The sequence below is a fragment of the Phalacrocorax carbo genome, chromosome 10, assembly GCF_963921805.1.
Source record: "Phalacrocorax carbo chromosome 10, bPhaCar2.1, whole genome shotgun sequence".
NCBI classification, from domain to species: domain Eukaryota; kingdom Metazoa; phylum Chordata; class Aves; order Suliformes; family Phalacrocoracidae; genus Phalacrocorax; species Phalacrocorax carbo.
This window is the reverse complement of record NC_087522.1, coordinates 8528526-8554036: the sequence shown is the minus strand read 5'-3', so window position 1 is coordinate 8554036 and position 25511 is coordinate 8528526. Positions and strand designations below refer to the sequence as shown.

The following is a 25511-nucleotide window of genomic DNA, read 5'->3' as shown; positions in this document are numbered from 1 at the left end:
AGTAAACCCAACCCCTCCCCCCACACCCCACCATATTAGTTTGCTCAGTATGTTGGTAGAGTCTTCTATGAATAGTTAACTGTTCACTGTTAAACATTGTAGAATGATGCCAGGTTAAAAATAGTCATAGCTGGCTTATTAACTTTAATATATTATTCAGCCCTGTGTGGCCAGCATTCTGTCGGCACACCAAATCCTCTAGTGGATTGACATAATTTATGAGTAAAGGAGAGTTATTCAAATGTGGAAGTAGCATGTATGTTGTAAGGCTGATTTGCCTATCCAATTCTTACAGAAGTTCAAGTCTTGCAATTCCCTGAGCAGATGAGATCAGCAGGATGCAGTATTTGCCTAGAATGCTCTGTAGCTTGCTTTAGGGATGTTGTTGTTAGTGGAAGGTGCCTGCCTGCTGTGGTTGGTTCGTTCTTTTGTTTGGGGTTTTTCTAATTAGTGGCACTTGAAAACATCATCTTGAAATCAAAAACTAATTTTTGCAATGAAAACTTCTTAACCAAAGAGTTCAACAAATCTGTTTAATAATCATAGTCAATATCAATATGAGGCAAATAGTAGATATAGTAGTGGTGTGTGGTTTAAAAAAATGAGGGGGGGGGGGTTGACAAATGATGACAACTTCAGAAAGCCTGTCTGTTGGGTTCAAAGACTCTTGTGCTCTCAGAACTGTTTAATGTTTCTTAAACTTACATATGCCCAAACAACTTTCTGATGGTATAGGTGCTCTAGACCATACACTACTTTCAGGCGTTTTAATGGTAGTGACTGCAGGTACTTGTACTGTGAAGCAACATTGATAGAGGGAAAGCATGGGAAGCATTCTTGAACAACTAAGAACTTCAAAAGGAGCAGTTATGTGGTATTGTGTGACTCGGTGGGTAGCTCTCCGACTTGGTAGAAAGTGTTCAGTAGATATAATTTGGTAACCCCTTTACGCTTTTAAAAACCTGTTGTCAGCTATTTGTTTGGGTGTTCATATGAACCAAATGTGGAATTTGCACAAACAAGAAAACTACTGAAGAGTATTACATGTAAATGTGCCCCCAGCTTCTGGCTGCTACAGAGGAAAAGCGTATTGAGACTGACCTACAAAGGCAGCTGAACTGATCCTGACTATAACTGAGAAGGATGGGAAAGAAAGGCAAAATCTAGTTCTTCATGGAGTCCTAGAAGAGGAGGGAAGAGGCAGAGTGCCAGAGGAACTTGGAGAGGAAGTGGAGCCTTCCTCAAGCATGATTATCAAGCTTTTATATTTAGGTGTCTGAGCAGTGAATTTTACAGAACTGTACTTATTCAGATATGTATAACCTTTGATAGTTACTGTGTTAAAAAGTCTGATAAATGGCCATTTTATGGCTTATAAAATAGTATGGGAATAGTATTGATATATTGCTACTGTCTGCTTGTAGGCAGGGAAGCATCATAGGATAATTCAGGCTAGCAAGGAGCTTCCTGCTCAAGGCAGTGTCAGCTTGAGGTCAGAACAGATCTCTCAGGGCTTTGTCCAGCTGACAACATCCAAGGATGGAAACTGGCAGTCTTTCTGGGCAGCCTGCACTTCTGCTCCAGTGTCCTCATGTGGAGAACAGTTTTCCTTATACTCACTCTGAACTTCTTGTGTTTCAACGCTTGCCTGTTGTCTCATATTGTCCCTCCATGCTCCACAGTGAAGAGCCTGGATCAGTCTTTAATAACTCCATATGTACTGGACAGCTGCTATCAAGTACTCCCAGTCTTCCTTTCTCCAGGCTGAATGAGCCCGGTTCTTTCAGTCTCTCCTCGTGGTGAAATGCTGTGATCCCCTGACTATCTTGGTGGCCCTCCACTGGACTTTTTCCAGTTTGTTGTCCATCTTTGGGGCAGCCAATACTGGACACGGGATCTAAATGTAGTCTAACAAGTGTTGGGAAGAGGGAGATGATACCTTCCTTTGGTCCTGTTTACGCAGCCCAGGATGCTGCTTGCAGTCTTTGCCAGGGCACGCAGGTGGTTGATGTTGAGTTTGCTGTCTACCAAGATCCCCAGGTCCTTTCCTGCAGAGGAATTGCCCAGTCCTCAGGCTGTATTGTTGCAAGGGTTTTTTCCTTTCTAGGTGCAAGATTTTGCATTTGTCCTTCTGGAGTTTCATTATGTTCCTGTGGGACTCTTCTTCCAGCCTGTCCAGGTCCCTCTGGATGGCAGTCCAGCACTTGAGCGTATTCATTGGTTCGTTCAGTTTGGTATAAGCAATGTCCTTCGAAAGCAATACCAAAAAACCTCCTGGTTTACATTTTTAACCTTTATTGTAGCCTTAATTAGAATACAGTAGGAAAACAGAACCAGTATGTTTCATGGTCCTGGATCTAATACAAGTTTGGTTTCCTACAAAAATATGTCTACATGAATTATTTAGTAAACAAGGGGTGCCACACAGAACTGCTGTTACTAATGCATTTAAAAATTAAAAAAGTAATTCCTTGGTGTGTTTCAGGCAACCTAGGAACTTAATCCACCTGGGACAAACCCTAATTAACCAGTTGCTGTTTTAATGAATGAGTTTTGGACAGTTTGACTTTCTTCAGGTGTTTGCTGCCACCTAGAGTCAGTTAAGCTTGGTATTTTGTGCTTGCGTATATTCAGCTACACTATTGGGAATCTGTCCATAATGCACGCTGTTCATTTTATAGTTCTTTGGAACTCTGCTCTAGTAAATCTGCTCTGGCAAGGTAGAAAGGAGGGGGTGTGTTTATGTAATGTTTATACATATGTACATGAGCCAGTACGATATTAAAGCTGTAATTGTAAGTCAGAATAATCTTTCAGGAAACATTTTTAAAAATGTAATTCTGTAGGATGCAAATACTTGAATGTTACCTAATTAGTAGCTAAAAACAGGATAAAGAGAATGTAATGAAGGCTTCTACAACATTAAAAAGTATTAGAAGTTATGCATGCTTTCTCACAAGGTGGTACAGCTACCTGCAGCGTAAGTAGTATGTACAAAGCAGGTGAAGATGGAATAGCTGCTTGTATGTACTGTAGAATCTGTGCATGTTTTAAAAAAAAATAGTGAAGTTGTTTTACATAGGAGTAAGTGTCTGCTTTTAAGTCCCATTGCTTCTTATTTTATTAAATGTAACCCAGGTTTGTGACTGTCCAGCCAGTCATCTCAGCTATCACTGCACTGGTAGATTTTAATGCATCGACAGACAGCTACTGCTTGAACTACTAGAATTGTAAATTGTTATCCTCAATTAACCATGTTAAGGAGGAATAAGATGCTTCAGTTATGGCTCCGTAATGTACGTGAGCACCAAAGGAACAGGAAGTTTAGTGATCTTCAGTCTTTTCTGAACATCAGAGTGCTTTTTAGGCAGTGTAAAGACTTATTCTCTGGCCAATCTCAAGAATTCCCTCCAGTCTTCTTTCTGGCCCAAGATTTAGGCAAATAATGGACCTGGACAGTTAAAGCCCAGAACGTTATGCTGGTGAAACATGCTGTGATGTAATATGTTGTGCAGTCTCAATATAAAAATACCCTCTGAAATAATTTGCTAAATGTACAGAAAGTCTATATTTTAAATAACAAATATAGGAATGCTGGATTAAAAGTCCAGCTGTGAAAGTAGGAACAGTAATGGCATGAGAAACTTGTTCTCTTCCCTTGCTTGGATTCACTTACTATAGCCTTGCTTTTCCTAAATGCTTGACAACTTCCAGTTATTTCCCCTCTATTTCAAAGCTGTTCCTTTTTAAAGTAATTTATGGAGTGCTTCTATGGGCTCATTAATTTTGTGGCTGTTGCCTAGCATTGCTTAGGTTCAGTAAACTGCTGCCATCCTCTGAATTCTTTGACTGGAGTGGGGTGTATTAAAGTGCTTCTTTATATATATATATCTAAAGCTCTGGTGAGCTGGCGATGTCTGAAACCCTTTTTCTAGTCTCTCCCTTCCATCCTGTTACAAATTCCAGACAGTCAGCTTTGCTGATTTGGAGCACTTGAAAACTCATCTCATTTAAAAACAGAAACTTATAAAACTGTTTTTTAATGAAAAGTATTATTGTACAACAGTTGGATTTTACATGGCAGTCTGATCTAGAATGTTAATTACTAAATGATTTGATTAAAAACCCTTAAAAGGACAATACAACGTGCCTTAGATGACTTCTGTAAGAATTCTTACAGAGACTGGAAGCTTGAAGAGATTTTTTTTATTAAGCACAATTGTGGTTAATAAGTAATGTGGTTAGTTGGTTCTTCGCTAAATATTTTTCAGATTCAATCAACATACAAGGCTGATAAGTATTTTTAACTTCTTTTACAGGGTGACCTAAAAACATATATCTGCAATGAGCAGGACCACATTAAAGGAGATTCACAAATAATGCTGCTACAGAGAATGGCATGTGAGATTGCTGCTGGACTCGCTGTAATGCATAAACATAACTTTGTGCATAGGTATGCTTTCCAGATAAATTACTTCTAGTTATGACGCACTTTAAAATTCATGCAGATGTTTTTATTAAAATCTGTGTGTATTGAAGATTGTGTTTTAACAAACTTCCATCTAACTTTTGCATATCCTATCTCATGAAGGTGTGATGCTTATGAAGATGCTAATTTCACTGCAGTGGTGTGATGTTACAGCTCCCACCTGGCTGAAAGCTGATCACCTACTTGGGTTCTGTGCAGCTCACAGAACACAACCTACTGCTAAGCCAGTCCAGAAGATGTAGTTGTTAAGATTATTTCTTGGCCAAGTTAAATTTGTTTTTATTTGGGGGGGTGGGGAATGTTAGAATTTTGTTAGAATGAATCTTACCTGCTATGTATTTGTTATAGATTATAGCAATTTACAACCTCTGTTTGCTAATTGGTTACCTTTACTACTAAAAATGGGAAATGAACAAACATGCTTCCTTTCTAATGCAGTAAGGCAGAAGCTGACTTTAGATGAAAAAAATCTCACTGAAGCAAGTGTCCTCTCACTGAATTATTGCTCATGTAACCTTTTAATCTTCAGTAATCGAGGTAGTCAGATTTAGAAGAAATTGCAATGGGAGAACAATTTTGTTTTAATTGGGGGGGGATGTGTGGGAAAATGCTAGATTTAATTTAAAAATAAAAGTTAATGCAGCAGTATCAGCTGCATTAATATAAATATTAAACAGCACTTGCTCCCCAAACATGGCTTACCTGATGAAACCTTGGCTATCACAAGATAGTTTACTTTATTTTGGTTTTATATTGGGTTAGTCTCTTTGCTGTTCAAAGAGCACTTGCATAATCCCTTTCAGCAAGTTAGGAACTTGTGCTAGAGCTTATCAATGCCCATCTTGCTACTTGGAGAAAACAGAGACTTTGTGTTCAGGGAGAAGCTGGACTATTAAACTGAAGTCTTAGAATGGTGCAGGTGTAAAACAACAGCAAAACCCTGAGAAAAGCCCCAAGCCTGGACTCATCTGGTGGCTGATGGGCAGAGCTATTCTTTTAACCTGTTTAATAATTTCAAATGCTTGAAGGTGGTGGTAACAATTGTCCCTGTCAAACCAAGTGATCACTGTTACTTGTATTGCAGCAGCATGGCTTTGGAGGTATTACATTTAACAGAATTTTTTCAGTGAAATACAGTTAAACTTGATAAATAATGATTCTGTGGATCTGCAGGATTCTCACTGTAAATGTTTACTTCTAGCAACACTATCCTGATGCTGTCAGAGTAAGTGGTAAAGCTCCAGCATCAGTGATTTTGTTGTTAGTGGTAAATTCAAGCAGCTGAAATTTCATTTTCTCTTCCAGGATATTTATTTAAATAGTATAAAACAAGTTGGAAAGCTTTTGGGCGTACTTGAGGGCTACAAATGTATTTCTGACCTGTGTAGTTCAATGACTCTGGAAAGGAAAACTTTTTCTTCTTTCTTTGAAGTAGGGAGGCTGGCTTTCAGACCGTTTGTATTTCAGAGACTTTTAAGCCACACAGAAGCAATAGTAGAATTCTTCCAGTGCACTTAATTGCATGGTACACTTCCATGAAACTGAGAAGCAAAATATTTGAGCAATTAGTCTGTGGAGCTCTTTGCTGTTACACCTACTGTTCTGTACTAAGCATGCAGCTTCATTAAACGTGCATAAATTTCCGAGTTTGCACGATGGGTTTTCTGAAACAGCAAGAAGCAAGAAGGTATTGTTACAGCAGCACTACTGGTTATAAGTACTTGTCGTCTGATTTATGGTGGAAACTTAGCAAATACATAACTTTGGCTTTTTTGGAATACTGTCTGTCATTCTAGTTAATGTGTAATGCATGGTTTTGTTATTTAGAGGAACTTAACTGAAGGTGTAAGATATTACGAGTTGCTTAGTATCATGTCGTAAATTGTGAAGTATTTAAACCTATTGTGAATTGTTGATAGATTTTTGCTTATGACAATTAAAATGCAAGACATAATGAAAGGTAAAGAGGGACCTACATCACTCTAGCATGTGAACAGCCTAAGTAATCTACATCATAGGATTATTAGTAGAATGAAATAGTTGCATATAAATTGTGTGTAGTTTGAATGCTTAAGAGTATACTTCACCACTCTAGAGAAGTGACAACATTTTGAACTTTTTTTATAAAGACAGCGTAATAGGCTAGGGCTTGTTGTATAACATCTTTAAACGCAATTGCCTTGTCACTATGTTTAGTTTTACTTGGATTCCAGAACACACATTCTGCTCGACTGAGTGGCTCTAAAATGGTTCTCTTTTGAAAATGTGGGAGGGCCTAAGGGCAATCGTAGCCTTGTGGCCACAGAACAAATCTTGTCCAGTAAGTCTACTGAAAGGAGAGACCCTATCAGTGTTTGGTTGTGTTTTTTGTCTGAAAGTGATGAGCGTTTATATAGAACTATGGTGTCTGCATGGAAGGCTTCTTGGTTTGGTCTCATTTTTTTATTTGTTTCCTTTTTCAGTGACTTGGCCTTACGGAATTGCTTTCTTACATCTGACTTAAATGTCAAAGTAGGAGATTATGGTATAGGATTCAGTAGATATAAGGTAAGTTAATCTAGTCATGTGCCACTTTATTTAGAGGATTTGGGGCCTAAGGTTATGACAAGCATACTTCAAAGTTATAAACTGATACTAGATTGTCCTTTATTTGAAAAATGGACTTTCAAAGTCTAACTGGCAAATAACCATAGCAAGCTCATGTAACAGAATAGATGATCTTTCTAGAGATGAGTGGAGTTTACGCTTGTAGAAGTAAGCTTATGGTTAAATCTATCTTTTTTTAGTTCCTATTTACAGTAGTCCTAAAAAATGCACAAAAAAAGGAAAAATTCAATTAAATTTCTTAATGAACATGTTCAAAGTATTTAAATGTATCAAGAGAGTGAAAAATTCAAGGCGTTAATAATGTTTTCTGAGTACCAAACCTTAAACAAGAATGGGATTACTTTTTAAATTCTAATTTTCTGCATAGGGATCACATAAAACGATATTAAGGAAAGGACTGTCAACTTCTGGAAGTTGATCCAATGTTTGTTCAGTCTTTTTCTGTGTTTTCATCAATAATTTAGGAAGATTATATTGAGACAGATGAGAAGAAATTTGTTCCTCTCCGATGGACTGCACCTGAGTTAGTAACAAGTTTTCAAGACAGACTGTTATCAGCAGAGCAAAATAAATACAGTAACATATGGTATGTAGTAGGCTTTAAAATAATTTTAATGAGATTTGTGAACAAGTTTTCAAGTGTTGCACAAAGGAGTAAATATTTAGAGTTAAAATGAATATTGGCCTGATGCACTGATCTTTTTATTTTATCAAATGTACAGTAGGTTAGTCTCGGCAGACCTGAAACCAATCTTGCTTTGTAAAGATGCTTAGAAATCTGTTGAGAGAGCAGTTAGATTAAGAAAAAAATGTTCAGCAGAAGAATAGGTGTTTATACTAATAACAGTAATTACTGTAAATTTGCCAAATGCCTTCAAATGTTTATAAAGGATGGAAATGGTAAATAATTTTTCCAGTAATATAATAGCAGTGATGATGACATAAAAAGTTGATCCCACTATAGCCTGATTAAGTTCCATTGGTAGGACTGTAGCATCTTAATTTCTTGCTGCAGCACTTGAGGCCTGCAGTTAACTATCCCTGCTACCAAAGAGCTTATAGAAAAAGGCTAGTGAAATCTTGAAGATCAATTGCTTTGAAATCAGAGTTCCACTTCAATTCTCAAGTCCTAAGAAATTTGGATAATGGAAATTGGGGCTTGGGCTAACATTTCTGAAAACATTGTTAAATTGCTGCTTTTATATTCTAAGGATAGTAAGTCGTAAACTAGGTTTTATTTGCTGATGTAAAGGTAGGGCTGCAGAAAGCAAGTGGGATAGAAATTATCCAAATTCTGACTGCCTTGCATCTTTCAAGCAGGCTTCCTCAGATAATACTGCTCATCTACACTACAAGCAGCCACTGTCTTTAAGATTTCCGACTTGAATTTTAGTGCCTTTTATACAGAGCTGCTTTGAACGTGTTTGGACTAGATGACTTCCAGAGACCCCTTCCAATCTAAGTAATTCTACTGTAATGCATGCAGAGCCAGTTACTTTGTATTTTGAGCAAGAAAAGGTTGCCCAGAGATCAGCGTCAACTCTAATAACTGAAAATGTGATTAGCGTTGTATACTGTATGCATACAGCACTGAGCAGAAGAGGTGGCTTCTGATTACTGCAGCTTAAAAATAAGTAATTTTATGAAAACTGAAAGACTAGTTTTCTAGCAGTTTGATCCATAACTGTAATTTCTGATGACAGCTTTTCCTACCGTTGGACTAACCAAAAGGTTTATTCATCTTGCTTCTCTAAATAGGCATTTTCTACTTCTTTAGTATGTGGGGGTTTCTTCCATAGTTGAATCATTTGAGGCCTCTTATCCTTTGTTGCCTTCATCGATTGGTGTTGCCTTCCTTGTCATTCCCTCCAAGCAACTTTATTCTTGAGGTTTCTAGCATTCTGTCAGATAAAATGAGTTAACAGGTTTTGAATTAGAACCAATGAGAGTGGTGCTTGTTTCTTTTTGCCAGTTATGCATAAATCTTACTTTCTTAGACGACAGCTTTAAAGTAGTTCTTAGAACGCCCAGTCATTTGCTGCTCTTTTTCAGGTCCCTGGGTATCACATTATGGGAGTTGTTTGAGAATGCTGCTCAGCCTTACTCAGACTTTTCTGACAGGGAAGTCCTAACCCATGTCATAAAGGAGAAGCAGGTTAAACCCTTCAAGCCACGTCTGGAGCAGCCATACTCTGATAGATGGTAAACTTTAAATGTTTTTATTTATTCTTAAAGCTGTTGAAAAAGTTTTCCTAAATTACTCAGTTCTCTTGAATATATTGAAATTGCTACATGGAATCATGCTCCTGGCAAAGAAACCCTACATAAAAGTAAAAGGAGTTGCTATAGGTGGAAGTTCCTGCCAGTGATGTTAATTGTTACTCCCTAGCTTGTTAGATACCTGAATTTTATAAATTCATTTTCAGTGTGAAACCTTTTGAAACATGTTTCTTATTTGTATAGGTATGAAGTTCTGCAATTCTGTTGGCTACCTCCAGAAAAGAGACCAACAGCAGAAGAAGTGCACAGACTTTTAACTTACCTTCGCATGCAAAGCCAAAGGGATTCAGAAATTGATTTTGAACAGCAGTGGAATGCTCTTAAACCAAACACCTCAAATAGAGAAACAAATCATTCTGCATTTCCAATCTTGGATCACTTCACAGGAGATAGACTTGGCCATGAGATGGAGGAAGTTCTTACTGTAACTGAAACAAGCCAGGGCCTGAGCTTTGAATATATCTGGGAGGCAGCTAAACATGATCATTTTGATGAATGTGGTCATGCAAATCCTGACGAAGCAATGACATACGCAAGTGTTTTCTTTCCAGTGGAGGTTTTTGAGAGGTCAATCTCAGAGCAAGGGTCAGGAGCACAGGATGGAGCTAGTCAAGAAGCATCACTTGCTGTCCCTGGGGTGTTACCTGTGTTTGATGCACACAAGCTTTCTGTTGGAAATGACTACTATATCCAGTTAGAGGAAAAAGGAAGTGGCTGCAGCATGAATTTTGATAACCAGTCAGTTGTACTAACTACAGAAGTTGATCATCCAGAAGCTGTACAAGAAAAAAGTTCTCATTTCATGGTTCTCAGGGATCTTGATGTTGAAGAATCTAGCACTGATGGGGACTTCTTCCACTACAATACAGATTCTAAAGAGGAGTTTGTGCCTGCTACTGGCAGTCCAGAAAGTCCTTTCCAGAATATCTTTAATGACATTGACAGATCAGAAGAATTGACAAACAGAAAAATACTTGGGTTTGCTGAAACAAGTGATATTCCTACAGACTTCAAACCAGCTGTTTTAAACTCGGACATGGATGCTAGAAAGGCAGTAGGCCTTTCTGAGAAGGAGCATTCTAGTCATGCTTCTGAAAACGAAACAGTCTCCTTATGTGAAAACAGCTCTAACCAGTCTGGCTTGGTAACTTTAGAAGAACTTTCTGATAACTTCATATTTCTTCAAGAGAAAAACTTATTAACGGGGTTATTGTCTAACAAAACCAGCAGTGGTTTTGGGCAAAAACCAGAGGATGTTCTGAAAAGTATATTAGAAACCTCAAATAAAAACTCTGTAGAGCCTGAGCCTGAGGTGGCTGAAAATGCACAGGTATTTTCTTTAATACATGAAAGTCTTAGAACAGTGAAAGATGAAAATTTTAACCCAGTGACAATGAATAAGGATCCAAATTCTCAGTCTGAGACTACTGTAGAGATGCAGGCATTCTCTAGTCCATCTGCAGCACATAAGTCATGTGAGAAGCATGCAAATCTTTCTTATTTGAAGGATGAGGGAAAACACTTAAATGTGGAAGTCAATGAAGTCATGTCCTGTAACATTATCCTCTGTCAAGAAGAGCTATCCAATAATGCCAAAAATAATAATGTTGGAAACAGTCCATATTATGATGTTGCTGTTGAAACAGATGAGTGTGATGCACAAATAAACCAGGAAATGCTTTTCAAGTCTGCTGAAATAGCTGTTAGTAGAGAAAAAGGTAGTGGTCAGGAAGATATGAAAAGAAACTTGCAAAATAAGTCTGCCATATTAAAAAAAGATGAATGTTTATTGGGGGAAAAACAAGAAGCATCAAATCGCTTTGAGAACTGTAAGGATGTTCCAGAAGAGGTCACCTTAATTTCTGTTGCTACTTCAGATTGCACAAGTCAAGATAGTCTTTTGGAAGACAGCCCACCTCCTATACAAACTGTAGAACAAACCTTAGAGACACCTGATTCTTTGGATTCATTAGATGTAAATGAGGCTTTAGAGTCTTTACAGGCTCAAAGTCCTCAGAAACTTTTGCCACCTGATAAACCTGCTGACAGTGGCTATGAAACAGAGAACCTGGAATCTCCAGAATGGACTTCCCATATCACTGTTGAGGATGCTTCTAGTGTAGATACTGCTCTCTGTGTTGTCAGCGAGAGCAACACCAGTGCTTTACCTTCTAATCCAGTCATAATTGTTTCAGAAGCAGCAGCTTGTTTAGATGCAGTGAACAGCAATTTTGAAATAACCCCAAAGGTTTTTCTGGGTGGAAATCAAAACTCGTATAGAGACTCTGCCTATTTCTCTGATAATGATTCTGAGCCAGATAAAAAGACAGAAGAGACTGTAAATCTGTCAAGAGAGACTACGTGTGCTGTTTCCTCAAACAGAGGAGAGAACAATACCGAAGAGGATTACAACTTTGAAGAGAGACAGCAGAAGTGTGATGTAAGGAATTACCAGGATGCCAATAATCAAAATGCAAAACTAGAACTAAATCACAACTTAGAGATGCAAGAGATGGATGTAAGAATGCAGGGGTGTTCTGATGAGTGGGCTGACGCAACTCTGAATTCCCTGGAAATATCAATAGGAAGTAACCTCCGGGATGAAATAAAACTGTCTGAGACTTCCCGTAAAACAGTCTCTTGTGTTGGCACTAATACTTCAGAACTTCTTTCACACAGAGACTTAAAGTCTGTGCATAACATACACAGTCCTTTAGATTTGAGTAACAGTGAGAAGTCCTTCTATCACATTGAAGGACAAAAACTGAAAGAGCCAGATATTGAAGGAAAATACCTCGGCAAACTCGATGTTTCTGGAATGCTTGATTTAGAAGATGGTGATGATGCAGATGAGGAAGATGAAAACAGTGATTCTGAGGATGACATGAGGACTTTTCATATGCATAGTCTGAGTTCTGACAGTGAAGATGAAACTGTTCATCAAGTACCTGAGATACTTACTGACAAGGATGATGGAAAACATCTGAGAAGCTTGTTGAAACTTCCAAAACCTCTTAATGAGAGCCAACATGAGCATTGGAAAAATGAGAAAAAGGCTGTAACATTCTTTGATGATGTGACAGTCTATTTGTTTGATCAGGTATTGCCTTTTTCCCCCAGTTACTAAGTAAAGCTTTTGTTGGTTTGGGTTTTTTAAAATAAGATGTAGTATAGCTTAATATTTGTGGACACATTGTTAAAAGATCACTTGTCTTGGCAGGGTTAGATCTTGTTTGTGATGTGGGTAATTTTTTTTCTTTATATACAAGGAAAAAAAACTTCTTGGCTAGATGCAGTTGTGTGCTGCTGGTAGAATAGCAGCACTAATTTGAAGTGAAGGAGAGTTTTGCTTTGGGCAGGACTGGTTGCCACATTCTGAATCTCCATTTCTTTTGGACCCTTGACTGCATGTGCTGAACGAAATACCATTTTTAATGATGCCTCTATGATGTTTACAAGCTGTATTTAATTTGAATATGTGAGACAGCATCATTATGGGCCAGATCAATTTATTTTACCAGAATGTTGTTATAACTTTATAGAAACAGTTTATCTGTTTAATGAGTTTGAATACTTTAAGTTCAAATGCCTTTATAAAAGAAAAGGGGAAAAATCTGAAAAACCAAACCACAGCCGAACTCTGAAACTTGTGTTAGTTAGCATTAAGGTAAATTTACCGTAAACCATAATCAGAGATGAGAACAGTATTTAGATGGTAATGCTACTTTTTATTAATCCAGTGTGATTCAAGTTCAGTAAAATACTGATCTGCTTATAAAATTCAAGGTTACCTTTGCTTCCCGACCTGCTTTATCAATTTTTAACTTCTGTAACTTGATACAGAGGGGATTATATTTTAACATTATGGCAACTAAACTAGTACAGTGAGTTTAAAAGAACAGTCACATTGTCAAGCTTTGGAAACGTTATGATGACGCACATTAATATTAGAGATAATTGTGTTTTGGAATAGAAAACATAGGTGATATATTTGTGTTCAGGCAGTCTGTAGAATAGTAATCCTTTTGTCAGAGGGGAAGGAAAAAATTAGCTGTGTTTAAACTGCTCTTAGTTGTTGAACTCTTTACTTATTATTACAGTAACTGATAGTGTTGGCTACTTCAAATACCGGTCATACAAAGTCTGTCTTTTTATCCTGAAGCATAATTAAAGGTTAAAAAAAAAAAATGTTGGGGGATGGGATAAGGCTTTATTAAATAGAAGAAAAACCTACCTGTGTCATGCTGATAAGGGAACTGATTTTAATTGTTCCTAGACACATGAAACCTTTTTATATCATAAATAATATTTAAATAGTCATTTCCTGCATGCATCTTAGTGTAGACTTGATACAACTTCCTTCAGAAATAGAAGTTAGTGCATATGCTTAATCTATAACCCAAAGTTTTGTTGTGTGGTAATAACTTAAAGTTTACAGACCATTTAATTCCATAGTAGATTTCATATGGGGGGTGGGGAAGTGTATTTTTTTGAATGCTTGTATCTGTAGGCATGGGTACGTTGTGTGTACAAGAGAGTTAAGTTATTTTATTTGCCTTAGGAAATGCCAACTAAGGAGCTGGGAAACCATGCAGCAGACTTGAATGGCGAAGGCTCTCGCAGCACTCCTGTTCCATCTTCGAGTTTTAGTTATTTAAACAGATTTGCAAATTCAGAAAGCTCAACAGATGAAGAAGGTACTTGAATGTATTTATACGCAGCAGGGGCTGACACTGTTTTATGCATAGTTTTTTAATGAAATGTAATTTAAATTGTGATTTGTAAATTTACCATACCATACTGGCTTCAGTTTTGCATCCTAAGCATACACTTCAGCTAGGCTCAGACAATGGTGTTACTGATTATCAAAGCTTGTGGTGTAATACTGGTTGTTCATATATTGCTGTGGCTAGGGTATTTTGAGAGGCAACCAAACTATGGATGACAAATCCTTGTGACCCCCCAGGGCTAGAATAGAAAACCTACAGGTTTTGTTTTGGGTTAATGCAGTCTTCCAGGGGCTTGAGTTTAAAACTGTATATGACTTTACATTATTGTAAATTGTCTCTTTTCTTTTTTCTGGGTTTTTCTTCTGCAAGGTGGGGGTTTTGAATGGGATGATGACTTCTCTTCTCCAGAGCCATCCTTTATATCAAAGGCAGCTAATAGTCTTTTTAGTTCCAAACCACCTCTTCAGTCATCAAAGTACTTCTCTCCGCCGCCACCTTCCCGCACTCTTGATCAGAACTGGTCCCATTCATCGCCTTATTCCAGATTCTCTATCTCTCCTGCAAACATGGCAAGCTTTTCTCTTACACATCTTACAGATTCAGATATAGAGCAAGGAGGTAAGTGATTTAGCTACAATAATGATTTTAAAACTAAAAACAAAAAACTTTATGCCAAGAGATAAATAATAAATATGACAAACCTGGTTCTATTTTAAATATGTAATTTAGAAATGCATTTTTAACCCTATAGAAGTTATATCTGGTCTTGTAGTTCAGTTCAGACATAGCTTTCCATTTAGATTGAGAATATTTGCATCCAAGCTGCTACAAACTTGCAGTTTGATATTCTACGGAACACTTACAAAACAAGCTCACTGGTTTTGAGTTCAAAAAACCCTAGTGCTATATTTATATAAATGAAATCTGTGTAGTTCTTAAGCACTTCTGTATAGCTGTCACACTATGGCAGTTGAATAATTCTCATTACTGCACTGTCAAAGTCACAATTTTATTGTCATTGCATGGGGTGAGTATGCTAGGAATGTGTTTCTGCCATTGTTGTCTAAGCTTATTTTACAGTTCCTTTCCATATTGCTTTTTAGAAAGTGCATTCTTGGCATTCCCTCAAGAATTGCAGCATGTTTTCTAGAGCTGTGATGAGGATAATCTCTTTTAGAAGAGCCAAACAATCTGTTCATAGTAATATTGAGTGCTGGCAGTATTTATTAACAGCAGCTTTCTTGTCTGTAACAAAAAGCTTTAAGCTTTGATACATTTTTGAGGGTTAAGAGAATCAAAAGTAAGCAGACTTGAATGAGTTCAGCATATTATCTTGATAAAATGTTGAATTATTAAAAATGTTATTGCTGAGCCTTGCTAATGGATAGTGTCTCTAAAAATGTAATCGGTGTTTATATAGAGTTGTATTATTCTTGTATTGTGCTTATTGATTAGATAATGCTTGCTGCTTAGTAACTTACAGATAAGAGATATTATTTTGGAGATCCTACATTGCCTTGCGTGTCCTAAAAAGTGACATTGAACTGTGTGATTTAAGCAGATGTCTGTGTATAAATGTACCGAATGTTTACAGTAGTTGAAAGCTCTAGGGAAAGATTAACCAGAACTTGGAAGTGCGAAACAGCAGAATGCCAAGTTCTAGGAAGAATCATAAAGAAGTGAAGGTTGTGCAGAAGAATCTCATTGTACTTTATGACTTTTCTTCTACTAATAGGAAGCAGTGAAGATGGAGAAAAAGATTAAAAGAACTAAAACTTCCTCAGACTACATATATAAAACACACAGATTTTGTCTGAAACTTCTTTATCTGAGCTCTGGATCCTCCTGGAGTGACGCAGGTAATCAAGAAGTACTGAAGAATGAAAGTAAACACTGAAAGCAATGTTAAATCAGGACATTAATTTGAATGTGTATTTAACTTTGTAATGTATTTTTAAATCAGTGCAATTTTGCTTTTCATTGAAAGATGATTCTGCCGCTGTTTTCAAGTACTTGAAGTATTTTTCAGATAACTTAAGAAACAAGTAAAGCAATTACACTACAGTCTGGTTTATGTATGAGATTGTATCATATTCTTTTTATATTTTTCCATGTAGTTCATTATCTATTTGAACATACACCTGTTGTAGAATTGTGTATAACTGTCCTGTGCAACAGGTGGTTGTGTTGCTGAAACTGTATGAATGATAGTTGATCAGTAGTGAGCCATATTTATTCAAAAAGATATCACTACATATTACTTTGCTTATTACAATTGCACTATGGATTATTCTTCCTTTATTTCCTGATGGTGTACAGAATCAAAATCTTAAATCTTTCAAGGAAAATAAGACAAGTTGAATTGGCCCAGTTACCCAGTTTAATTTGTCCTTTTTGTAGCCTTTGCTATGCACGGTACTTGTAAAATGTACATAACTTCTGAGTGTTATGTTAGACTTGCTGAAATCTTATATTCAGTACCATTTCTAAATGATAATGATTATAGATTGATTGTTAGTGTTCATGTTTTATAGGAAACTGGAAAAGAATATATGATATACTCTGGAATTTTTAGATTAAAGAGATAATGTCTCTTAATTCCTGAATATGATCCTACTGACTGCTTTAACTGTAATAACATCTGACTATATCAGAATTAAGGGCCTTCCAGTTTTTACTACAATTTCTGCCTTGGAGAGAGAAGAGGAAAAATCGGTTGTACAAAACTATGGAATTTATGAATCTTATAAAAAGATTAATTTCAGTAGACTGGATTTGGGCACGCTTGGCCTGTCAGTTGTACACTCTGAGTTTTGAAGCTCGCTCTTCTGCTGACTGCACATTGGGGCTGCCATTCAGAGGCCTGTGGTAAATCTACCTCTTGGTGATGTTTTGACAATTAAGAATTAGATTAATGGTTCACGTCCAATTTTGCACCCTTCATAAGGCCAGACCTATTTTAAGATGTCTGCGAGGCTCCATGGTACATCTTGAAATGCATACTGACCCGAAGATGCAGTATAGTAAAGTTTGCTCTGAAGCTGTTGGTAGGGAAGGGAATACAACATGGGGTTTTTTAACCTTCACACTCTACTATGCATTTAGCTGGTTTAATCTCTTAAACTGCTTGGGGGGGTGGAATCCTTAATTATTACTCTGAAGTGATTTCAGTTGAGAAACAAATCCCTGATGTCTTGGAATGCCTTATGCAGCTGCAGATCTGTAGGTTACCTGGCTTTCTGTTTTGCATTTTAGTGCACTAAAATATAAATGTACTAAATTACGAAGTACTTTGTATTTTAGTGGCTATTTTGGCAGGGCTTCAGCATAATGGTGGTCCAAGTGCTCTTTGTTCAGATCCAGTCACCAGAGAATTTTCATCATGTGAAATATGGGAGGACTAGATATTTTCAGATGTGTAAAATTTGGTTTTGTATACCTCTGTTGCATTTTGATTTTTTAAAGTATATTTTAAAATTACAGAAATATGTTAGTTGCTTTTTTCCCCAGCATTATTTAGTCCTTAACCAGAATGGTTTCTATACTGATCAAAAGGGAATTATTTAGTTATAATGCTGTTTATTGCCAATGTATTGTTGACATATTTTTTTCTGATGAGGCACTCAGGTTCAGAATTAGTCAGAACTGTTCTTCAGTATGAAGTAAGGAACTGAATTTTTCATGGACTTTTCCCAGAACATTATTTAAGAGGCAAAGCCAAGTAGTTCTTAATACAGGCTTACAGTATATACTGTAGAGGGCTTAAGGAAGCTGTGCGCTACTCAGTCTTTTAAAATATAGGTAATAGACTTGGTGCACAAATTATTGCTTAGAAATTCCATAATTCCAACATTAAACTCTCTGATACAGCTAGATTAAGGTATCTCATCTGTCTTCCGTAATTCTCACCATACTTTAAGTGTGGAAAATGAAAACTAGGAATGAAACTCCATAAATGGTCTGTAAAGAACGTGTGGGCTTATTCGCCTTGCATGGTGAAAAATCTACTATATCAGACCTGGAGTTCAGCCTTAATTTTGAATCATTTGATTTTAAAATATAGTCCAAGGTTAAATAAAAGCTTATACTGCGGAATGTTACAATTTGGTTTTTGATTTTCTTTCTTATCATTCTGGAAAATCAGATGTTTATCTTGCGCATCAGGAATTTCCTTTGCTTGACAGAAATCTAAGATTTTTATTCTTTACCTGGGTTTAAAGAAAATCTTACGTAGGAAGTGAAAGTTTACTCCTTTGTCCAAATGGACTAATCACTAATGAATTGCCAAAGGAGCATCTTTTCCAAAATGACCTGGGATGTGTATGGTACTAAAGCAAGGTAATGTCTCTTTTAGCTGTAGCATGAAGAGAAAGAAATATTTAAAGTTAACTCACATTACTTAAATGAGATTAATTTTAATTTCAGTAATCCGGTAGGCTGGATTGCAATAATATAAAAGGTTCTTTTTGGAAAAATTTCTGGTTAAAAATCTGATCAACTACTAGCAATATTTAAATATCTGCCTAGCAGTCAGTGGCACAATGAAGAGGAATCAGTAATTCCAACATGTTACACTATAATAAGGGGATTTGTTACAAATCATTCATTAAAATATATGTAATTTCTTGCACTAGCTACTTAAGCATGGTTTCCGTTTTAGAAGTACATGTATCTATTTTCAATGGTTTATTATGAGGACTGGTTACATTTTAATTCCTTCTCTAGTAGAATACCTTGATTGTCCAAATCTGAAGGCATTGTCTCAATTTGGCTAGTAAAGTTATTTAAAAGATCTGGTTTTCCCCACCTATGGAAGTTATTTAACAATGAGGGTCTGTAGTGAGAAGCCAACAGAGCAAGAAGTGTCCAGTTTTAATGGGAACACCTGTACTCTCCCAAATCCCCAAGCTGCAGGTATGTTGCATGTATAACTGCATTTATGGAAACTGCCATTTTCATGGAAATGAGTGGATTAAACATTTTTTTCATATCCCAATTGATGCACTAATGAAAGCCATTTAAGCCTCATTCTTTTTATCAGTATTTTTAGCAGATTTTTATGTAGTACTCAATCTTATTCATGAGGAGGCTGGTTGGTAGAAAGACTTTTTTTATGATTAAGTACTATGCTAAAATGTCAGCATTGTCAGGTGTTAGTGACATGGCTATTTTTGTTGGAGTTGGTGAAAGGTGGAATCCAAGTATATTAGCCTTATAAGAAATAGCCTTAAATAAGAGTGTACGAAATCACTTCAGCTTTAAGTCATAGAGAAATATCCTTGTATGTTAATGGTTTTGGTACAAGACTGGAAAAAAATCTAGAGGAGAGTCAAACATCATATAAACTTATTGAAAATAAGTATTTGTAATACCAGCAGCCTGTTTTTCAGAAACTTGAATATGACTTACAGTTAGTTTTGTTTATGAAATTGTTTGAACTTGCACAGATGTAGGTGTAACTTAAATGATAAATGGTACTGATGTGTGTGTATATATAATGTTTAATTCTATTTGTAAATGAGAAACTATGTAACAAAATCATAGGTATGAGGTTTTCCTATTGTAATTTAATACAGGTATGAGGTTTATGGCAATATATCATAGTTAATGAAATTTCAGGTCACAATGTCTTTAAATTGTGTACATTTTTAAATTGTAATTTCTACTGTATATTGATTATCATGCATAGTGTGATTCAAGAAACTGCTTGTAATTTAAAAATATTTAATATTAAAAATAAAATACAGTTATATATTTATAATCTCTTTGTCTATGTTTGTTCATTCTTAAACAGATGCCAGCAATGGATCAGGTCCACAGTATAGTTCTGCTGTAAGATATGTTTGTTAGGGTCCAGAGGTTGAGAAAGTACCAAAAGCTCAAAGCTACAGTCCTGGCAGATAAGTCTACACTAAATAGTGTAGCTGCCTTTTAATTTCTTCTAATGTCACCCTGTGTGAACTGCAGGTAATGTGTATACGCAGTCAGTAGAGAAGCAAAATACAGTGTAATTCTGAAAACTGAATATTGCTTTTAATCGTAGAATTAAGCATCTGTAGGAAGAATGAAAATTTCAGAATTTTTAAGTACCCTTCAGAAAACAAGTTAGTGTTTTCTCAGTATTAATTGCATTTATTTCTAGAAGATTTTACTGTTTTGTTGTGTGTTTTGGTTTTTTTATTCTAAGCACATGTGCTGAATGGACCTAAGATTGTCAGGTGAGTGTAATATTTCTGTGTATTGGTATCTTCTTTCACATGAAATTGAGACTGTTTCAGCCTGGGCACTCTGTGAGGCAGGAGGAGAGTTCTTGTTTTCCTTCTTAACCTGTTAACCATTAAGGTTGTGATGACACATGGCAGCAATGTCAGTAGCTAATGGAGGCTGTTGTGGCAGCCCCTGAGTGGTATCGCAGCTGTTGAGACCTGGGAATGAGAAACTGGTATCAAGGTGACTTAACTTCATTAGGTAAAATGTAACTACTGGGCTGAAATCTGACCAAGACAGTGGTCATAACCGAGAACAGATGTAAAAGATCCCATGGCACTACCCTGGTCATCTTATATAAAACCTATTATCGAAGAATTCGAGCGCTTGCAGTCTTTATCATCATCAGCCTTCTTGCAAGGATTGGAAGGGTTCTGTCTGTGGGCCTTTTCCACATAGGTGGTATAATAACTTGCACAGCTCTTGGCAGAATAAAAACAGGCGGCTTCCTCCTCCACCCGAGGACACTCCATCTGCTGAAGTAAGTACTAGGCTGTGCCCCCTCCCGTGGTGACGCTGACCTGCCTGGTGTAGCTTCCTCGGTACACACGCTGCTGCAGTGCCGGCTGAGCGCGCCACCTCCCCCCGCCATTTCGCTGTCGCTCAGAGCGCCGTCTCCATCCGACCGCCAGCAGCCTTGTGCTGGGAGCGGGACGGGTAACGGCGACGGCTGGGGGGGACGCGCCCCGCCGTGGCGGCTCTGCCTGGGCCTGGTGCTTCGCCTCTGCACGCCCGTCCCGCGGTACGGGGGCGCTCCTTTCCCGGGAGGACCGTTATTTGCAGGCCGGCGGCTGAGGCGGGAGCCCCGGCCCGCCCTCCCGTCCGGCGGGCCCGGCCCGCCCCCGCCGCTAAAGCGACGTGTCGCGATGGGCGGCCGGGCGGCAGCGCAGCCACCTGCCCGGGCGGCGGGGCCGCCTCTGCCTGACGGGGCTCGGGGCCCGGCTGCTGCTCCACGCAGAGCTCCGAGCCGTGGCGGCAGCTGCAGCAGCGTCCACCCTCCGTCCTGTCAGCGCTTCCCCACCTTGTCCCTGGGGCTCGCCTCAGCCCGAGGCAGGCCCTGGTTCACCCACAGGCTCCTGCAGAGGGACCCTGGCCCAGCCCAGAGGAACGGCAGTGTCCCTGCTGCCCCCCAGACCCTCCTGCTGCTCCTGGCTTCCCACAGGTCTCTGCTATGTCACCTCTCAGGCCCTAGGCACCTCCTCCACAACTGGTGGCAGTGGTAAGTCACAGAGGAGGGACACCAGCCCTGACAATGGGTGCAGAGGGTGGACAATTTGTTGGTATTTGGCTGCTCGCTCTCTTTCGATTCTCTTGACCGCCTCAGTCTGTTGCTCCTGATCCCCTCTCCATCTCCACTTCCTCCTTGCACACTCAGGCTCTCTTTGGGGGTCCCAGCAGCTTGGCTGTGGCTCTGTGAGGTAGTTTCTCAGGGTAACAGCAGTGTGCAGCAGTCTGAAAGCAAAACTTGGCCAGCTAAGCACCCTCTTGTCCCAAGTCATTCCATTTGCTTTCCCCCAGTGTGCAGTTTTGAAGACTACTTTGCTCCCACAGTCTGTTGAAGCTTACTTTCTCTTGGATTTTCTTCCAGCTTTCTCTTCTGGCTGCCTCCATGAGCCTCCTCTTCACCAGGTCCTGCAGGCTGTTTGCCTTTCAAATGACAGCTGCTCCTTTCTCTGCTCTCCCCAACAGTGCTTTTTGTGCTGTCAAGGGGAAGTTGACTGGTCGTTTTTGTGCCTGCCTTTACTTGTCTGTCCTGCAGTTATGTCTTTTCTGCTACGTGAGCTAGCGTAAGAGTCCAGAACAAATCCAGTACTTGGCTTTAGTCCTATTTTCCTGCTTAAGATACATGTGTGTCTCTAGCACTTCTTCTAGGCTCCCACAACACAAGCTATTTGGTGCTGTTGTTCTCTCAGCATTTGTTGCCTGAGTGCTACCCTAACCAGACTGGCTGCTTTCTGGCAAAGTTGCCTCCCTGGTAGGAAGGAACCTGGGGATGGCCAGGATGCCCCCACAGACAGAGACTGAGTCACTGTGAATGCCAAGCAGCTGAAGGTGTCTCTAAAGAAATGAGAGAGGAAGTGATATTTACTGCAGCACACCCGGGAATTGCTCACCACCTGCTCCAGCAAAGGCTGATATCTTATACTGGGACAGTCAAGCACCTGTGGCTGGTGGTGGGTTTTTGGTTTGGGTTGTTTTTTTTTAAATTGGCTTACCAACTCTCTAACTGCTCCTATGTAATAGCATCAGTATAAAAATGTTTTGGTTGTTTTTTTTTAAGACTGAACTGTTCTATGACTACATGAACTGGAAGAAAGTGGAAAGAAGCATTTTGGAAATAGAGTCTCAGTAACATTGATCATTGGTGTTAGAGGCAGGGTTGCTGTGAGGCTGCTGTCTTCAGATGTAGTGTTGGCACAGAATCTGGGCTGAGGGAGGGTAAAACTTCAATGCTGTCATCTGCCTTGCTAACTTGTGAGGAAGGAACATTGCTGTGGCTTTTTTGATAACCTGGAGAATAAATGCTGCTCTGCTGCTGTTGGACTGGGGCAGAAATGGCAATTAAGGCCTACCATTATTTGATTGTGCTTTTGTGTGTGTGGTGGGGACTAGCCCTGAATGCAGAGATGCTGAGGGTGAGAACGGGTTGCTGGCTAAGAGTTTCTGAGCCCCTCTATGAATTAGTGTGTCATGTTTCCCTCTAGTGGACTGCTCATAAATACAGTGAAAACCTATTCCTCCAAAAAGCAATTACCAGGAGTTCAAGGAGAAGTTACTGTCTGAGTAAGAGCCTGAGGGTTCTGTCTAATAGCCCACACATAAGCCTGCATACATACCATGAGGCAGTGTCTAGTTTCATTGTAACTTGTGGTAAGGAGAGCTGGGAGAAAACAGAAGTATGTGAGATCAAAAACCAGAGGCAATGTGTTATCAAATGTAATTGACCATTGTACTCCTGATATTTTTTGAGTAGTTGTTCACTCTTCCCAGCGGAAGACTGGATCAGCTTGGAGACGATGTTCTTACGTGCAGTGAGAGAAGAGAAATCTCTCCAGTTTGAGGCTTACTTATAAGAAAGTAGAGAGGTATCTATTTTTTCACTTGGCTTCCCATAGGTGAGGACACCATTAGGTGATTCACTGCCTCCTTGTTTCCATGGTTCCGTTCACTTGGCCTCTGCTCCCTCTGTAACCTCTTCCTTCTAGCTGAAGGGGGATCTGTTTGTTGTTCTCTGTCATCCTGACTAATGGCATTCGCAACTTCTAAACTGACCATCACTAAAGAGATCCAATGATGGTTTTCCGGCAGTGAACAAGTAAACAAACATCAAACCAACCTGCATCAGATCATTTGTTCAGCATGGAACTGTGCAACAATTAAAGATATTGCTGTCGTATTTTTACAGCACATTGAAGCTTAATACCAGTACATCTACCAAAACATGAAGACTAAAACCAAAGGAAAGAAGCAAAGGCATGCTGTTGACAAAGAAGCATTTTCTGAGGAGTCAGCAATGAGAAAAACAGAACAGGTGAAATGTTTGCAACACAAAGGAAGGAGGAAGGGGGGAGACAAGGAGAGCAGCAAGATCACTACAGCCAGAGCCAAGCATCCTTGGAGCAATAAAGACAGGCATTTGAGGAGACTGGAAAGCAACGAGCGGGAGAGGCAGAGAATGCATAAGCTCAACAATGCGTTCCAAGCTTTGCGGGAGGTGATCCCTCATGTGAGAGCTGAGAATAAACTTTCCAAAATAGAGACTCTTACGCTGGCCAAAAATTACATTAAATCCTTGACCTCCATTATACTCAATATGTCCAATGGACACTTTCCAGCAGCAGAAGGGATGGGGGGAGCCTGGGTGTCCAAATTTTACCAGCATTACCAACAACAACATGGGGATGATGATCATGAGGAACATCTACAGAAATATTCCACATAGATTCACAGCTTCACCCAACACACCTACAGTTAGCTACTGCCATAATGTTTTTCATTCTTGCATAATACATGTCAGTACATAGAGGTTTTAAGAAATTGTTTGCACCTCCAGCTATCCCCTACTTTTTCTTAAAAAGACAAACAGGTAACACTCATGGCTATAGCTTATACGGCACATAAAAAATTACCTGAAATTATAAGAATCTTTGAGCTTAATGGTTATATTTGTGTGGTGCATCAGGGTCTGGAAACCTTATCATGCAACACTGTGGTTGACTTCAAAGTGAAGATTTAGTAACTTCTGAAAATTACCCTCTCTAGAAGGGTTGTGAGTTGAGCCCACGTCAGCTGATTTCACTAGAGCTTGTGGAGAAGCTTGGCTGTAGCGGTGTTCACCAACCTTTTGGTGACTTATCTATGCTGCTGTGGAGGAACTTCAGATTGATGACAACATTTGACTAATTTGAGTGAAGTGGCACTTATGGGAAATTTGCCACCACATCTCCCATTTCTCTTGAGTGTTTTGGATCTGCTCTGATAATTTTAAACATTACAAAGCATAAAAACTTTCCAAGTACTTGTTAACATAAACATCTACACAGCTTTCTCAGATTGTAAGCTCTCTAGAGTAAGGGTATTTTTTGCTCTATTTCCAGAGCATCCAGCCTCATGGACTTTTTCTTTAGTGGGTCTCTGTGCCATTGTGATACCAATGTTAAATAAGGGACAAATTACTTACTTTTGCCAAAACTATCATAAAAACGCTTTAGTATTGTCATAAATTAGAATTACAAATTATTTGCTAATGAAGCCTGTAATGTGATCAGGATTCTTTCTGCGTTAGTGCTAGATTCTGGTATTATAAAGCATAATAAATGAAGCAGGAGCTCTTTAAAAAAAAGGAAAAATGGGATTCTTTTTTTCTCACCCTCTATGTTATTGCAAAAAGTTTTATGTCATCTGAGCAAACTCATTTCCTCTTGTATTCTCATACCTGAAGAACAAGCTGAGGTGCCCTCAGCTGCGTCTGTGTTGCATGTGGAGCCCCCTTGTTACAGCTCTGCTCTGCGCGTCCCCGAGGCCCTGTGCTAGCAGGATGGCTGTTGCTCTGCGGCATGGACAGCAAACGTAGAATCTGGCACCTCATGCACCAGTGGGATCGATAACAGGATGTGGCGTGGTCCTTCTCCCTGCAA

The 25511-nt window shown here is 38.8% G+C and overlaps 2 protein-coding genes across 2 annotated transcripts in view; both read left to right on the top strand.

The window, feature by feature from the left end:
- LMTK2 (lemur tyrosine kinase 2) overlaps positions 1–19867 on the top strand; it is a 44470-nt gene extending 24603 nt beyond the window's left edge. Inside the window, exons 7-14 of the mRNA XM_064461707.1 lie at positions 4320–4453; positions 6952–7036; positions 7561–7682; positions 9149–9298; positions 9560–12476; positions 13938–14073; positions 14476–14724; positions 15842–19867. Of these exons, the coding sequence (XP_064317777.1) occupies positions 4320–4453; positions 6952–7036; positions 7561–7682; positions 9149–9298; positions 9560–12476; positions 13938–14073; positions 14476–14724; positions 15842–15870 (3822 nt within the window). The 3' untranslated portion in view covers positions 15871–19867. The remainder of the gene's footprint in view (positions 1–4319; positions 4454–6951; positions 7037–7560; positions 7683–9148; positions 9299–9559; positions 12477–13937; positions 14074–14475; positions 14725–15841) is intronic.
- Positions 19868–21050: 1183 nt separating this feature from the next.
- On the top strand, positions 21051–25223 carry BHLHA15 (basic helix-loop-helix family member a15). Its single transcript, XM_064461706.1, has 2 exons — positions 21051–21592; positions 23780–25223. Exon 2 carries the CDS (start codon positions 23816–23818, stop codon positions 24314–24316), a length of 501 nt encoding a protein of 166 aa, XP_064317776.1. The 5' UTR covers positions 21051–21592; positions 23780–23815; the 3' UTR covers positions 24317–25223.
- The last annotated feature ends 288 nt before the right edge of the window (positions 25224–25511 follow it).

Excerpts from the sequence above, each read along its gene's own strand:
- BHLHA15 (XM_064461706.1), top strand. The coding sequence starts at position 23,816 with ATGAAGACTAAAACCAAAGGAAAGAAGCAAAGGCATGCTGTTGACAAA.